Source organism: Pararge aegeria, chromosome 22 (assembly GCF_905163445.1).
Source record: "Pararge aegeria chromosome 22, ilParAegt1.1, whole genome shotgun sequence".
Taxonomy (NCBI): Eukaryota; Metazoa; Arthropoda; class Insecta; order Lepidoptera; family Nymphalidae; genus Pararge; species Pararge aegeria.
In genome coordinates, this window is record NC_053201.1 from 2,531,307 (window position 1) to 2,546,657 (window position 15,351).

Consider the following 15,351-nt stretch of genomic DNA (forward strand, 5'->3'; position numbering starts at 1 on the left):
ACAATATTTTATACTAAGAAAAGCTATTTACTTACCGGTAACGAGCATGAATACGTCTGCTCATTCTTATTTTTTTAATACAATACACATGTTGTTATCCTAAAAAAACCGTTTGATTATTTATTATAGATTTCCGATATGGCTTTGTAAACTGGCAAATTAAATCTAATTGAATAAATGTATAATTTACATAATGAAACAATTATTGAAAAAATGTGGACATGTTGTTATATATATCACACTATAAATATAAATCTAAAATACCAACACCACGTCTCATCGAGAGTTATTTGTTAGTGATTACGATAAAACAAATATATGAATTGACTCTACACATTACGTAGATAAGTATTGGCTGGAAATGTTAAAAGTATGTTTCAATCTTAATTTATTACAGACTGATTGGCTTGATAAATTAATTACTTACACTATATAAAGCAAAACTGAGATGTAAACGAATTTAATTTAAAGAAATATTTATCATAGAACAAGCTTTTAAAATTTATATTGAATATGAGACCATTCCTGAAATTGTAAACTTGGCACTTCTTATCAAAAACGGTCTATTTCTTACGCTAGATATTACAAAATAAAACATTTTTAATACAAAAATAATATAATGAGATCAAACAATGACAAAATTTTAGGCTGCTCTTCTTTGGAACAATTTATGGGGTAATAGACGTTATTCTGATTTATTTAAAGTTTTGTTACTATATAAACGTCTTTACCTGGTCCATTCTAAAGAATAATTATATTACATTAAGTATAAGCTTTAATCAACCTCTGTATAATCAACGTGTAAACATTTTTATTTTATTACTAGAAACGCTTAACAAGATACAAGCGATTTTGTTTGTTTTTCTTGCTTTCATTTTTTTTAAACATCAAAAGCGGAATATAAATATTCAAGACATTATAAAATATAATAGTTTTAAAGACAATATAAATGAGGTGTTCTACTAACTTTTTAATGAATACAATTTTGTGCGTCATTTAACTGTCTTATCAATAAAAAAGTACTACATCATAAAACTACGCGTTTAATATTTTAAAGATTACATTTACACTGAAGTTACTTCTTCATCATGTGTTCATCTCATGTATTTTTATTGGTAATTTTATTAGTTATAGAATTTTCTAAAGTAATTTAACAAATATAATTCACTGATTTAATGTTTGCTCATATTTCAATGGCTGTGAAATTAATCCAAGTATTGTTTTACACTTTAATTGTTCAAATTTATCTTTACAAAGAAGGTACTATTTACATACATTTTAAAGTACGCTTACAATATTTCATTATCATTTTAGATAGATACGTCTTGCACATTTATCATATTGACCATTAAGGTTTTTGTAAGTTATAATAAATCAATACATTTTTTTTATAGATTTTCCAAATTATTTTTTTACATAATTTATATCTAGATAATTCTTGTACAGCTTCTACAAATGTTAAAACAAAATAATCATCGTTTATTAAAACATTCCATTAATAAAAATTTCATGAGATATTATTCGTAAGTGACAGATTCTAAAAGTACATCACATGGTACTTTTATTTGTCTATATTTATGTATAAGTTGGGTATTTAATTATAACGTTTATAAAATTTACAAAAAAACGTACGATAAAAATACGTTGATTAAATATCGTTGTACGCATTGTAACGGTGAGAATAATCAAGCAAATACTTAAAATTTACTTCACCGCTTATTGCAGAGAAGCTTCCAACCGACCAAGCATAAAACAGCAGTGCAAATCGAACCAGATAATTTATCTGGCAGTATTGACGAAAATATTGAACTTTCTGACGTTGAATCCTTATCAAACACCGATTCCGGAGAAGCTGCATCGGTCTGAAATAGAAAAAAATAATCATTAACATTTATATTATAGTGATGAATGCAACTTAATAACTCCGGATGCACTGTAGCTGATAACCACCGTTTAAAAATTGTTTGTTGTAATAGTGATACTGGCTGGACAAATTCAACGTAACTTTGTAATTGTAATAATCATAATTTTCCAGATATAACAATTTTACAATTTGAATTGTAGGTTTTTGATATAGAATGCAGTTCACATGAGAAAATTCTTAGTTAAATTATTTAATTGTAAGGAACTGCCAATAAAACATAATAAACTAAGATGGATAGAGCTAAAGATAACATTAAAGAGACAAATAATTAATTCATAAACAAAACCATAATCCAATTGAATTGCATAGTGTAAACTTTAACTAGTTATAAGAATAATAAACTTAGCAAGTCCATAAAGACTGTAAACACTGAAAGCTATAAGAGAATTTCTAGCTAAAACGCTTTACTTGGAAGTACTTTTTATAGATATTAATAAAACAATGCCCTCATAAAGTTTACTACGTGAGTTTCAGGAGGTGACTTTTAATACCGACGACTGGGTTGCAAATATGTTATTGTGAATAGAAAAGAGAAAAATTAAATATTAAAAGTATTCGATACTAAATATTATTGAAGCAAACTATAACATATTATTATTATTGTAATTTTTGTAATTTCTTGAAGTATTGATGCTTCCACGTGCGTCAATATGTGAAAAGTAAAAAAATCTGTCTTAAATATTTTATCACAAAGATAATATTTTTTGGGTAATAGAACACTTTATTCATAATGTTACAATACAACTTATAACTGGACTAGCTGTTAACTACTGTACAAGTTATGCTCGCGTGTAATTTCATGATATTGATTGTGAATGATGAATTAAAAAATGATTTTAGCTAAAATATATCACGATACGATATGATATCGTAGGGCTTAAAATCTTTACGTTCTAAGATTTGAGAGGTAATTCAAGTGAGTGATACACTTGACTGTTTTATTGTAAAGATAATTTGAATTGCATTTTTATTATGCAGGGGTGGATACGCCGCATGTGTTACGATCGTATTTGGGGCCGGATTCGATTCTAGTCGATACCAATTTATTGCTTACTTTATACACTTATGTATGTAAGTGGACCGTTACATAACTCTTAGATCCGTTTCTGAAGTCAACTGACTTTTCGATGTTATTTGTTTTTTTTACATTAACCATGAGTTACCCAATCCTGGTGGTAAGCTTACCTGTAAAAAGTAGATATGGCTATTATAATATAACTGCCATACTTCTAACAGGTTGGTCCGAAAAACTAAAATTGAAAAAGTGCTTTACTCCTAAAAATGTGTTCAATTGTAACGCCTGAATTAATAATCAATCTAATCCACAATCTTCAGACGACAGACTAAATTTAATAGTGACATCCCAATCTTCATCCAATTATATAATACATCGTTAAATGTAAGCGTTACTTTGCGGAATTCCATGATATAATATATCGTGGAATTCCTTACCTTTCCTTCCTTTCATAATAAAGCTAAATAAAAAAAATATTTGTATGATAACATCATCAGATCATCCCCATCGTTATCACCCGAGATTAATAATCAAATTAAATTAAAAATTTTTATATTGCTGATTAAATTTAGTGTCACTATTAATTTATTTTTGTTGAGCTTTTTGTGACAGAGCTCGTAACAATGCTGCTTAGCGGCATGTTTACTTCTGCCGCTAAGCAGCATTGTTGCAATGCTGTGTTCCGGTCTGAAGGGCGTGGTTGCTGGTATTATTACAGGCTCATGAGGCTTAACACCTACGCCGCAACATGATGCATGCCCTGTGAGATGTTGCTCTGTTTATAGCCAATGTTTTTCCACTTACTATCATGTGGACCATCTACTTGTTCCGTCGATTATTACTATAAAAAAATATCTGCCATATAGAATAATAATAGATTTTGGATTATTTGATTATTTACTAATTTTGGGTGATATTGTACGGGATTTTCTATGTATCATTAAAACAGTTTTGCTTATTTTTTTGCGGAATCTTAGGCTGAGGAATATTGTTCGGTTTATTAATTTCATTTAATCCCCTAGCATAAGGTGGTTGTTTTGTTACAGAACATTTTGCAACAACACTTATAATCTTGCATAACACGTTCTTAATCGCGCTGAGTATAATTCCTACAACCGACCTTTGTGCGTAAGCATAACAAACACATTCTAATACCCCGATCTAAATCTCGATTGTTAAACCGACTGTAGAATCACCATAAACTATCGGGTCCTTTAATAAAAGGTGTTATTCACCATTGCTTTATCCCGCAGTAAAAGCACTTTGTGGATAATAATGCTTCTGTAATTTATACTGTTTACACTAGGTTGTGTAAACAGTATAAATTACAGAAATAGGTTCTGGTCTGCATTTAGAATGAACTCAGTCCGTGAATAATCTGATTTTACGAGTCTTAGATAGTAAAATTAAGGTGGATAAGCAATTTAATTTTGCATGTCGTAACAGTAATAACGCAGTGAGTGTACCTTTTCAGAAACGTGAAGCTGTTTACTCTGTACAGACCCTGAAGACTGGTCTTCATTGTCAGAAAGCTGGTTACCTTATTATGACTAGGTTAAAGTACCCAAAACATTACCAGAGAGTCACCATCATCCTATCAACCCATTATCAGCCAACTACAGGGCACGGGTCACCTCCCACAATGAGAAGGGGTTAAGGCTGTAGTCCACCACGCTGGCCAAGTGCGGATCGGTGGACTCCACAAACCCTGGAGAGCATTATGTAGAACTCTCAGGCATGCAGGTATCCTCACGATGTTTTCCTTCACCGTTGAAGCAAGTGATATTTTAATTGCTTCATCATCATCACCACTTCAACCGATTGAAGTCCAATGCTGGACATAGGTCTTTTGCTGAGAGTTCCAGAATCCACGGTCCTGGGCCGCTTGTTTCCAGCGGCTTTAATTGCTTAAAACCTCGTATCTGAACAAGTTAGAGCTGCGTGTAGGATTCGAATTTGAACCGCCTAACGTAAATACGAAGCCCTACCCACTGGGCTATCACCGCTTCATTACGCACTAACTTAAAGAATAATATAATGCGATCCTGCTTTCTGAGTCCAAGGCCGTAAGTTCGATTGATTCCCACAACTGGAAAATGCTTGTGTGATGAACATGAATGTTTTTCAGTGTCTGGATGTTTATCTGTGTATTATAAGTATTTGTGTGTATTATATTCATACAAATATTCATCCGCTATCTTATTACCCATAACACAAGCTAGGCTTACTTTGGGGCTAGATGGCGATGTGTGTAGTGTCGTGGTATATTTATTTATTTAATATACTATTCTTGCAATCGTCCAATTATGACATCCTAGTGAACCGAATTATAACAGATCGGCAGATGTTAGCAGAATATAACTCAAAGGTTTATCAGAGCACCCAATTTAAGGGGATTACAAGCCACAAGTACAAAGACACCCCTCCAAGTTGACGAAAATTAGAAAAAAAAAATCCGCTTACACAATATCATTCTTAGCGGTACAGTGATCTGTATAATTTTATTATACCTGATTTCTTTAACCAAATTGAATACACACAATAAATTACTTTTCGTGATAGAGGGAAAGGGACGGGTGTATACTGGAATAGCAAGGTAAAAAGAGTGCGTAAACATCTAGCATCAATCGCACTGATTTGCATACATTTTAGGAAGTAAATAAAAATGCTAAAGTAGAATTCAGGAGTAGGAAATTCGCCGTAGGGGCAAACATTGCGACTTAATATAAATTTGTATATCTCTGGATGTGGTTTCATTAACACGTAAAATTGAATCGTATTGTATATATAAATAAGATTGCTATTTAGGCTCCTTAGATTACGCGTGAATTAAATTGATAAGGAAATATTAAATACAAGAAAGGTGATTTTATTTTTAATAATATTAGGCCTAACATGTGCCCACCATAAAATTTGTCTATAATAAATTAATAAAGGCTCACACACGCACCCAAGCACACAGTGGCGTGCACTTCATGCATACGCAAAAGCTCTGCCTACCCTAAAATATTTGTATAACTCAAAAAAGCGAAGGAGTTTTCCATTATATGGCATCTTCCTTCTTAATGCATACCCTGGTCAAAAACCCTGTGCCCGCCACTGCAAGCACAAACATTTGCACACTTATACACACACGCACACACTTACGCACACTCACACCCACTCACACTCATTCATGCTGTTGTGAATATCGTAACTGATTGTTTTGTATATGTTGTACTTGCACCTATTGCTTTATTTTCACAGTTTATATATGTAATCTAGATTTGGCCTTATTTTAGTAATAAGATAAACCCTTAACAAAAATAATTTGTAACGCTGTTGGATTACTAATAAATAAATAAATAAATAATAGTCTTTTTACCTATATTTTACGAAGAAGAAGCTCAAATTAAACTCATAGAATTAAGAACATACGGAATCCTCATTCAGCCATTATTGTATGCAGTGCATTGTGTCCAAAAACAGTGAAAACTTCCCACGCACGTCTCACTTAACACCCGCGAAATGGTCACATATTTTCCCAGTTTTCCATTTTATTCGCTTAGAACATTAGAGGTAATATAATTACGGTAGAGTCTGCCTTCCGAACCGGTGGTGGAGTCACTACACACAGACAGACTTGACGTTTAAAAAGTGCTTATTAGTCCTACTTGAAATAAATGAATTTTGAATTTATTGAACTGTCAACTGCTAAATAGTATGTAGTGACTAACCGTTTGTTCGAGAAACCAATCTAATATAAAAAATAACGTCAAAATTTACAAATAATCTCGTAAATACGGTTTCTGAATGTTCTTAATTCTGTGATTAAACTTAGCCAAGTGTAATGTGGGCTCCTTCTTGGACCAGAACGCGTTTTGGACGCTCCTAACTTAGTATTAAGTCTACGGAAATAGTTATCGCCACCATCTCACTACCTTGTTTGCATTTGTAATGAATGCATCAATAGTGCCATCTTTGTGGCCTACCTAAAGAAAGATATTTATGACTTTGATTTTACAGTGAGTATTTTTTTTGTTATATTGGCACATCGGTTTATGCTCTCAGTAGTCTGTGATTATTAACATTGTTTAACAGTACCCGAAAAGTGCACATGGAATGACTTCTAGGTTTAAGATTTTCTTATACTTACCCAGTTTATCACACTTATATTTTCTTTAGTATTTTTAATAATGTTCCTAAAATACCAAAGTTTTATTTCAGTAAGCAGTAAACAATGTAATATCAATATTGTTTTTGTAAGTAATAAAGCTCTACCCCATAATGTTAATATAAAATTGATGAATTTCATAATGACAAGGTTGCTTTCAATAAACCGTTTCGCATTCATTTCTCGACAAAGTAATGATTGTAGATTTGCAAAATGTTGGTATTGGAAAAGAGCGGCTTCTCTTCGATAAAATCTGGTTTTAGAATCAGTGGCAAAAAACAGACAGAATTGACTTTCCTAACGTGCTTAATTTTAATAGGCCTATTTAAAAGAAATTAATTATAAATTTTACAAACTTAAAAATACCTAGTAAAAGACGAGAAAGAATTTCTACGAAATTATAAAATATAATAATTAATAAGGAATCACTTTAATAAAATTAATCATATGCGTATTTCTACTTACACAGAATTATGAACATTTACTTATAATGTTATGTGTTTAGTAAAATTATTTTGAAAACAGACAGTAAGTTTGTACTGCACTGTTTTAAAAATACATTACTAAATAAAGTATCCTTTATTTTCCAGATATAAATTAAATTCAAAATGTAATTTAGTTTCCAATATTTAAATTTAGAATAGGTAAACAACAATCGCATCGCAAATCCGAGGCAAGCAAGCGTAATAATAAAGCGCACGCAAAAAATACCTTTGAAGTGGAACAAAGGGACTCGCGACAAATCGGTTCAAAAGAGATTGGGGGCGACGGATAATTTTCACTCGATACCGATCTGGCTACTTGAAAAAACCTATGCGCTGCGATTGAAAATAAGTGCTGTTTCCTTTCATTAAAGTCTATTTTGAGTTTACATATAAGGAAGCAATCTGTTAGGTTATTTACAGTGTACGTTATAAGAAAAGAGGTTTTATGAAAGGAGTTGCAAAATGAGAGTTATATTTAATTTCGCAATACCTCTTTCCACTTTCGAAAAGACTGATGTTTGCGTTTTTATGTGAAATTGGCACATTAATTTATATTAAAATTAAAGGTTTGCCTTATTTTGTTATATTGAATGCGTTTATTTTCCTACAGTAGTAGAAAACAAGTCCATGTAAACATGTCCATACTATATGTACATATCGAAATAAAAACGATGGATGTTCTAAAATTATTTTTTTTCTTGGTATAAATAAATATACAACTATAATACGCACATCGCCATCTAGCCTTCGTGTTATGGCTAGGATGACTGTTTATTATTTTATGGCTACTATACAAACACGTTGAACAATATTCATGTTCATTCCACAAACATTTTCAAGCTGTGGGAATCGAACCCACAGCCTTGGACTCATAAAGAAGGGTCACTGCCCACTGCGCCAATCGGTCGTCAAAATAGTTTCTTAGTACCATAAAATAGTATTTAATACATCATATCATACCCACCTAATATTCTTTTTATATTCCTCAGTGCGCTAAAAAATTTTAATAACTGAATAGTAACATATGATGAAATCATTGATAGTCCTTAATAAATGAAAAATATAAGTGATGTTCCTTGTACCAAACATATCGATAATACACCTTCGTAAGTCTACTTCCTCATTTTTAATCTGACTATAAGTCGAACGATATTGTTTTACGCGTTATCCTAAAATCGATTAATTATAATAGAAATTTATCAATTTTACTAACATGTAATAAAAGGCTTTGAGTAACTTTAAGAAGTACCAGTAGCTAAGGTATCGTGCGTTTTCAGCTTCGTATGCCAACAAAGTATCTATTTTCTTCTCGGTCGAATGCTACATTGATGTTTGATTTCACAATAAAATATGTGACGACTTGAAGATTTTATCTGAACCATTCTGAAGTTTTACCGTTAAACTATGAATTCTATAGGAATCGGTGAAACGGGAAATACTGTTCATAAATAGCTTTATAGCTATTTTTGTAAACTGGCTGTCATATCAAACGATCGACTTAAAGATCTAAAACATTTTGGTTGATTGAACTGGTAACATATTGGAATACAATGGCAAGTTTGCGAACAGAGATTAACTTTCATAAAAAATATTTAAAATATGTTTTGTTCCGTTGCAAAGTTTGTTGTTCAGTAAAACACACTCTTCTTAAGTAGTTTCCTTTTTTACTGACCTAAAAAATATTTCTTTTACTTTAAGTGGATTTCTTTAAGATTTTCATTTTTGCAAACATAGATTCTGGTGTTCTGAAGACAAGTGGAAAGCAAACATGAAAACATTAAATTAATGTTTCATTTATCCTACCATTGAAATAGTCGTACAAGATTATTAAGAGCTACTTAGTTATTTCGGAATTATAGGCAAACCAACTAAAATAATAAATTTTCATGTTCAAATCTTTACTGCATTAAAGAGTTTTTTTATAATACGTTTGAAAAATAAAAGTATCTAACCATTTTATGCGGATACCGAATACACGAGTATTATGATAACAACAACATTCTGAATCGTAACAACCAAAAGTATTCTGTACCAAGCTTTTTCAGCGTTGCTTGTCTAAACACATACGTTAAGAACAGTAATAACCTATGACTTTAACTGTAAAGTGCCGTCATCACAAGGAATAGCAGACCAGCAATCTTGTAACAACGTCGTTAAAAACCGCGTGGGTAACAAATAATAATCTCTAAAGGCAACGAGCATTGATGCTCTACATTGACGTTTACGAGCGCACAAATAAATTAAATACGATCGTAAAAAATATCGAGCCGTATCGACGCGTGTCGCATCACTATAAATAAAAATGAATAAAAATGTCAGACGCATAAACGCGTCACAATAAAAATTTGAGTTATTCTTTTTTTGTATATTTTTTGCGCATACATGTTTTATTATGTTTTTTTTTTACACAGATTATTTACGGTCAAGTCGTATTTTGGCTAATCGCTTGCTCGTAATAAACTGTGATCCCGTTCATCGTAAATGCATCGCAGCGTTGTCATAAACTGTTTATAGATTGGAATATATTCCCTGTTATGATCAGTTTTATTATGAGAATGCAACGTGCAACGCTATCTTTAGCCATTATAGTAACCTTTTTTGGTTGAACTCTGTGTCGTCAAACTCTATTGTTATCTACAAATATTTACATTAGTATATTTTATTACACGATCGCATAGTAGAGAGATAGATTAATTTATAGTTTTAATAGCGCATTCTTAAAGACAACAGCGTTATCAAAAACAAAAAGAAATTTAAGTAAATGTTTAAGTAATTCGTTCGTGAGATCATCGAGTTCAAGTAAACAAACAAACGAACAAACTCTTCAACTTTATACAGTAGTGTTATATAAAGCTGAAGAGTTTGCTTAAGACATGTAATGATGATAAGAGATTAAAGTCGTTATAATAATATTTACTTAGAAAAATAATAAATATATTGAAAGAAATAATAAGAGTAACAACAAATTAACAATAAATACCCTGTTAATATAAAGCACCAGTATCCTTTCTAGTTTTTATGTCCATCATAAAATGGATTTTATACTATCTTTTTGTCATAAATTATGACGTCACTAGCATGCGCACGCGTCTCGAAAGTAAAAACGATATAAAATCGTATTTTCCATAGTGACGGCGACAGTGCAGGGAATTTTACGACAACCCTGATTTTTAGGGTTCCTCACTGACCTTTATTATAAACACTGGACTGGATGTCCCTCAATAGATGACAGCTGAACAATTTGTCCCCGTTTCTACATTTGAAGCACCACATTTGACATACGGTTGTCTCTGGACGCACTTTATTTGTATTGCCATGTTATAGGACTTGCCCTATTACATGCCAATATAAATAAAGCCTTGGCTAGTCTAGCACTATTGGCTTGTTCACTGAGATTGCTTAATGAGTTAGTTCTAGACAGTTTGGGGCTGGACGTCTTCCACGCCCAACCACTTCAGTTCACAAAGGAAATTAAGTGAATGTTACAAACACAGCAAAGGGTTTGATTTTTTTTTTGTTTAATTATGTGTAATATAATAATAAATATACAACGACGATACACACATCGCCACCAAGCCCCAAAGTAAGCGTAGCTTGTGTTATGGGTACTAAGGTGACATAATATTATACATAAATACAATATACATATAAACACCCAGACACTAAAAATATTTGTGTTCATCACAGAAACATTTTCCAGTTGTGGGAATCGAACCCACGGCACTCAGAAAGCAGGGTCGCTGCCCAATGCGCCAATCTAGGTGCTACACACATAGCTACCTGCTAGATGGCTATCTATGTGTGTATCGTCGTAGTATAATTAATATTTATTTATTTAATTTTATCTTGGAAAGACGATTGGACAATGTATCTCTTAGTGTTAAATGAATAAGAATTTTATAATTTTTATTAGTGTTTTTACCTACACTTGGAGGAATTTATCAATTTTTATATGCCAAAATCCAATTATTCATTGTAAAGTCAACAACTCCTGAGGATGCTCCGGTTACGGAGCGAAACGTGCGTAGAGGGCACATTGCTGTAGATCTGTTTGGTGTGGAGTATAAGGATTGAAGAAATTATAAATTACACCATACAGATTCTCCTGCTGTTCGCGGAGTATAGCAAATTAAGCTTAATTTTCATAATAGATTAAATAGAAAAATTAACACTTAAATAAAATAAAACCAATTTAACACAAAATAAAGCTACGGATATAAGGCCATTCTTGAAGAACTCGGCATCACGCAACGTCTATCCTCCATAGTACAGGCTCGTATTCTCACGTTCTTTGGTCACGTATCCAGAAGAGACAACGACTTCATTGAACGTCTGGTTGTCCAAGGAAGAATCGAGGGCACCAGATCACGCGGAAGATCGCCCATGAGATGGGCTGACCAAATAAAGGCTGCAGTGGCTGTCCCCTTACACGAGTGTGCTAGAAAGGCAGCTGCCAGAGAGGAGTGGCGACGAATAGTTAAGCGTGCCACAACCCTTAAATGACGACCACGACCGCTCTGACAAGAGCGACCCGACTAAGAAGAAAGCTACGGAACCCAAAATTAATTCAAAAATAACCCATTAATAGCTTTATTTAAATGTTCTCATCTCATTTAAAGTGTTTATTGACAATTAAAGTTTGTAATGTGGCTTGATGAGGTCGAACAAGTCGAATGATATTTTGTTTAACGATTTACTTTTATTGGTGTACATAAATTTTGAATTCGCCCCGGTACTTGCGATGAGTTTGGGTAATTGTGTGGGGCAGAATTATATTATAAGAATACCAATATTGTTATGATCCTAATATCTTGCTGGTTAATTTAACCTGTAAATTATTACGTCTTTAACCGGTGACTTTTAAAGACGTTATATTAGTTGAAGTAGATCATTTGTTGTATTTCTGTGCCGTTTGGTGATGGAAGGTCCGAATGCAGGTAACACCACCTCGCCTCTTCCCTCAAGCAGTGGCGTGCACTTCATACACACACAAAAGCACTGCCTACCCTCAAATTGATATATAACTCGTATAGGAGGAGGATTTTTGCCATTTGATGCAATATTCCTGCTTTATTCATACCCTGGTAAATAACTCAGTGCACGCTACTGCCCGCAAGTGGCATGCGACGCAACTATGACGCTACTACCTGGTAGTAGTATAGTATAGATGGTTCTATTGCGATCACCAATCCGTCTGTCCAGCGGGGTGATTATTGGCAAACCCTCAAATTGGAAAAGGTCCAATAGTCCAACAGTACAGTTTTTATATTTGACAGCCGAATGGCGCAGTGGGCAGCGACCCCGCTATCCGAGTCCAAGGCCGTGGGTTCGATTCCCACAACTGGAATATGTTTGTGTGATGGACATGAATGTTTTTCAGTGTCTGGGTGTTTATATGTATATCTATCTTCTATCTATATATATAAAAGAGAAAGTGTGTGGGTATGTTCCGTATAGGCTCCCAAACGGCATGACCGATTTCAATGAAACTTTCAGGGAATCTCCGGATTGACCTGGCGAGTAATCCTGTAAAGTTTGGTGACGATCGGAGCACTCCTATTTTTGAACTGTCAAACTATCAAATACAGCTTTTATTTACTATGATGATACGTATTATTGTTGAGTTACATGGGTGTAGATAATGACCTTCACCCGCTCGAGAAGAGAATAGAAGAGAATAGAAGAGAATAGAAGAGAATAGAAGAGAATGAATACGGAGAGAAATAAATGATTTAATAAATTATGAGACTTAAATTAAAAAAATAATGATTTAAGTTTGTTTTTTTACGCTCATACCTTGGAGGCTTGGAAGGTCACTTCTGTGGGATGCAACTTGTGTTGATACCCTAGCTGCATCGCACATCCAGGCCACTTCGTCAATGGTAGGTGCGGCTGCTTCCAGTGCCGAGCAGGCCAAGAGGCGTAAATATGAAAACCTGGATAGCAGCTTCATTTTTGTGCCTTTTGGAGTAGAGACTTTGGGACCGTGGGGTCCGGAGGCACGAGCCCTTTTCAAAGAATTATCGTAAAGGGTTATCGAATCTTCCGGTGATCCTAGAGCGGGCAGTTACCTTGGCCAACGAATTAGTTTGGCCATCCAAAGGGGCAATGCTGCCAGCATCTTAGGAACTGTGCCTCGCTGCGGTGGTTTCGAGGACGTTTTAGATTTTATTTAGTTTTTAAATAGTTTATTTTAGGTTATATTTATAATTTTATTTCAAACTGTTCTAAATAAATTAGTTATTACTTTAGTTTGTTGTTTAAATAAAATAAAGCAAAAACTAGCCCGGCGAAGCGGGCTGGGTACGCTAGTTGTTCATAAAAATATTCATCAGTCATCTTAGTTCCCATAACACAAGCTACGCTTACTTTGGGTCTAGATGGCGATGTGTGGATTATTGTAGTATATTTATTTATTTATCTACTGCGATCAACAACCCGTCTGACCAGCGTTGTGATTATGGGCAAACCCTCAATGTCGGAAAGGTCTTTAGTCTAGCAGTCAAGTGTTTATAATGTTGAATGTCTTGACGTAAAATTGTCGTTCCTGATTGGACTTCACAGACTCGGAATCAAGAGATTGGACACTTTGGTGAACTCTCTGGCGCTGTGATGAGTGCTGTGTTGTCATAAATGGAGGTACAGGATTCGATCCTCGACAGGAGCAATTTGGGAATTTATAATTTTTCAATTTTCTCTCGTCTTGCTTGACCAGGCTTCGGAAGTGACTATACTACGACAATACACACATCGCCATCCAGCCCCAAAGCAAACGCAGCCTGTGTTATGGGTATGAGTGGGTGGGTGTGTGTATGGCCTGATGAATATTTTTATGAATAATATACATAAATACTTAGAAAATATATATAAACACCCAGACACTGAAAAACATTCATGCTCATCACACAAACATTTTCCAGTAGTGGGAATCGAACCCACGACCTTGGGCTCAGAAAGCAAGGTCGCTGCAAACTGCGCCAATCGGCCGTCTATATTGGACTGTATTATCGCTTATCTCAAGTGAGATTACAGTTAAGGGCTAACTTGTTGTTGTATAAAAACACCCTTGTTAATGAATTTAATTAATACAGGCAAAAAACCAATGGAAACGCAAATAAAAAAAATACTTATTATTTTTTTACTAGCAACACTAAGATACAGCGATTACCTCTCATAAAAAATTAACGATATTTCATAGTAAAAGCGGCATTTGCTATCTAAAATTTATTGTAGGACAGGCAATCCCGATTTCTCGACGTTTTGGCAATAAAAAAAACTTTCTATCGTTTTTAAGCACCTTTTTATTTCGTGCTTTTTAAAATTCGAATGCTAAAACAAAATGGCGGATTCACGAGCCTCTCTAAAACAATAATAAAATTATAATTTCTATACTTTTGTTTCGCGTAGATAAGGGGAGATTTCATGAGTCAAATTTTTATAGCGGATCTTTCATCAGAGGTTCTCTAGCTGAGGTATAATAAATTTTACTCCTCAATGTAACTAAGGTGACGGAAAATTTGGTTTTCTTAGTTTTTGGATTCAAAAAAACATTTGATGCCAGAGCTTATGTGCTGAGTGTCGTATGAGTAAGATTTCCGAGGCATGGTTCCGAGCAGGGGCCATTTCGAAAATTATAAAGTCTGGATTTTCTTTGGTCTGGTCTGGTGGGCTTTGGCCGTGGCTTACCGAAAACTACTTGCCGTTAAGACAAGTTAAAACCAATTATGATTTACCATAACCCTGACAGGTTAGCCCACTTGCTTAGACTGCATTA

The 15,351-nt window shown here is 33.7% G+C and overlaps 1 protein-coding gene across 1 annotated transcript in view; it reads right to left on the minus strand.

The window, feature by feature from the left end:
- Positions 1 to 1,517: 1,517 nt before the first annotated feature.
- Positions 1,518 to 15,351, minus strand: part of LOC120633770 — a 182,522-nt gene continuing 168,688 nt past the window's right edge. Inside the window, exon 3 of the mRNA XM_039904111.1 lies at positions 1,518 to 1,862. Coding sequence (XP_039760045.1) covers positions 1,710 to 1,862 — 153 coding nt within the window. The 3' untranslated portion in view covers positions 1,518 to 1,709. The remainder of the gene's footprint in view (positions 1,863 to 15,351) is intronic.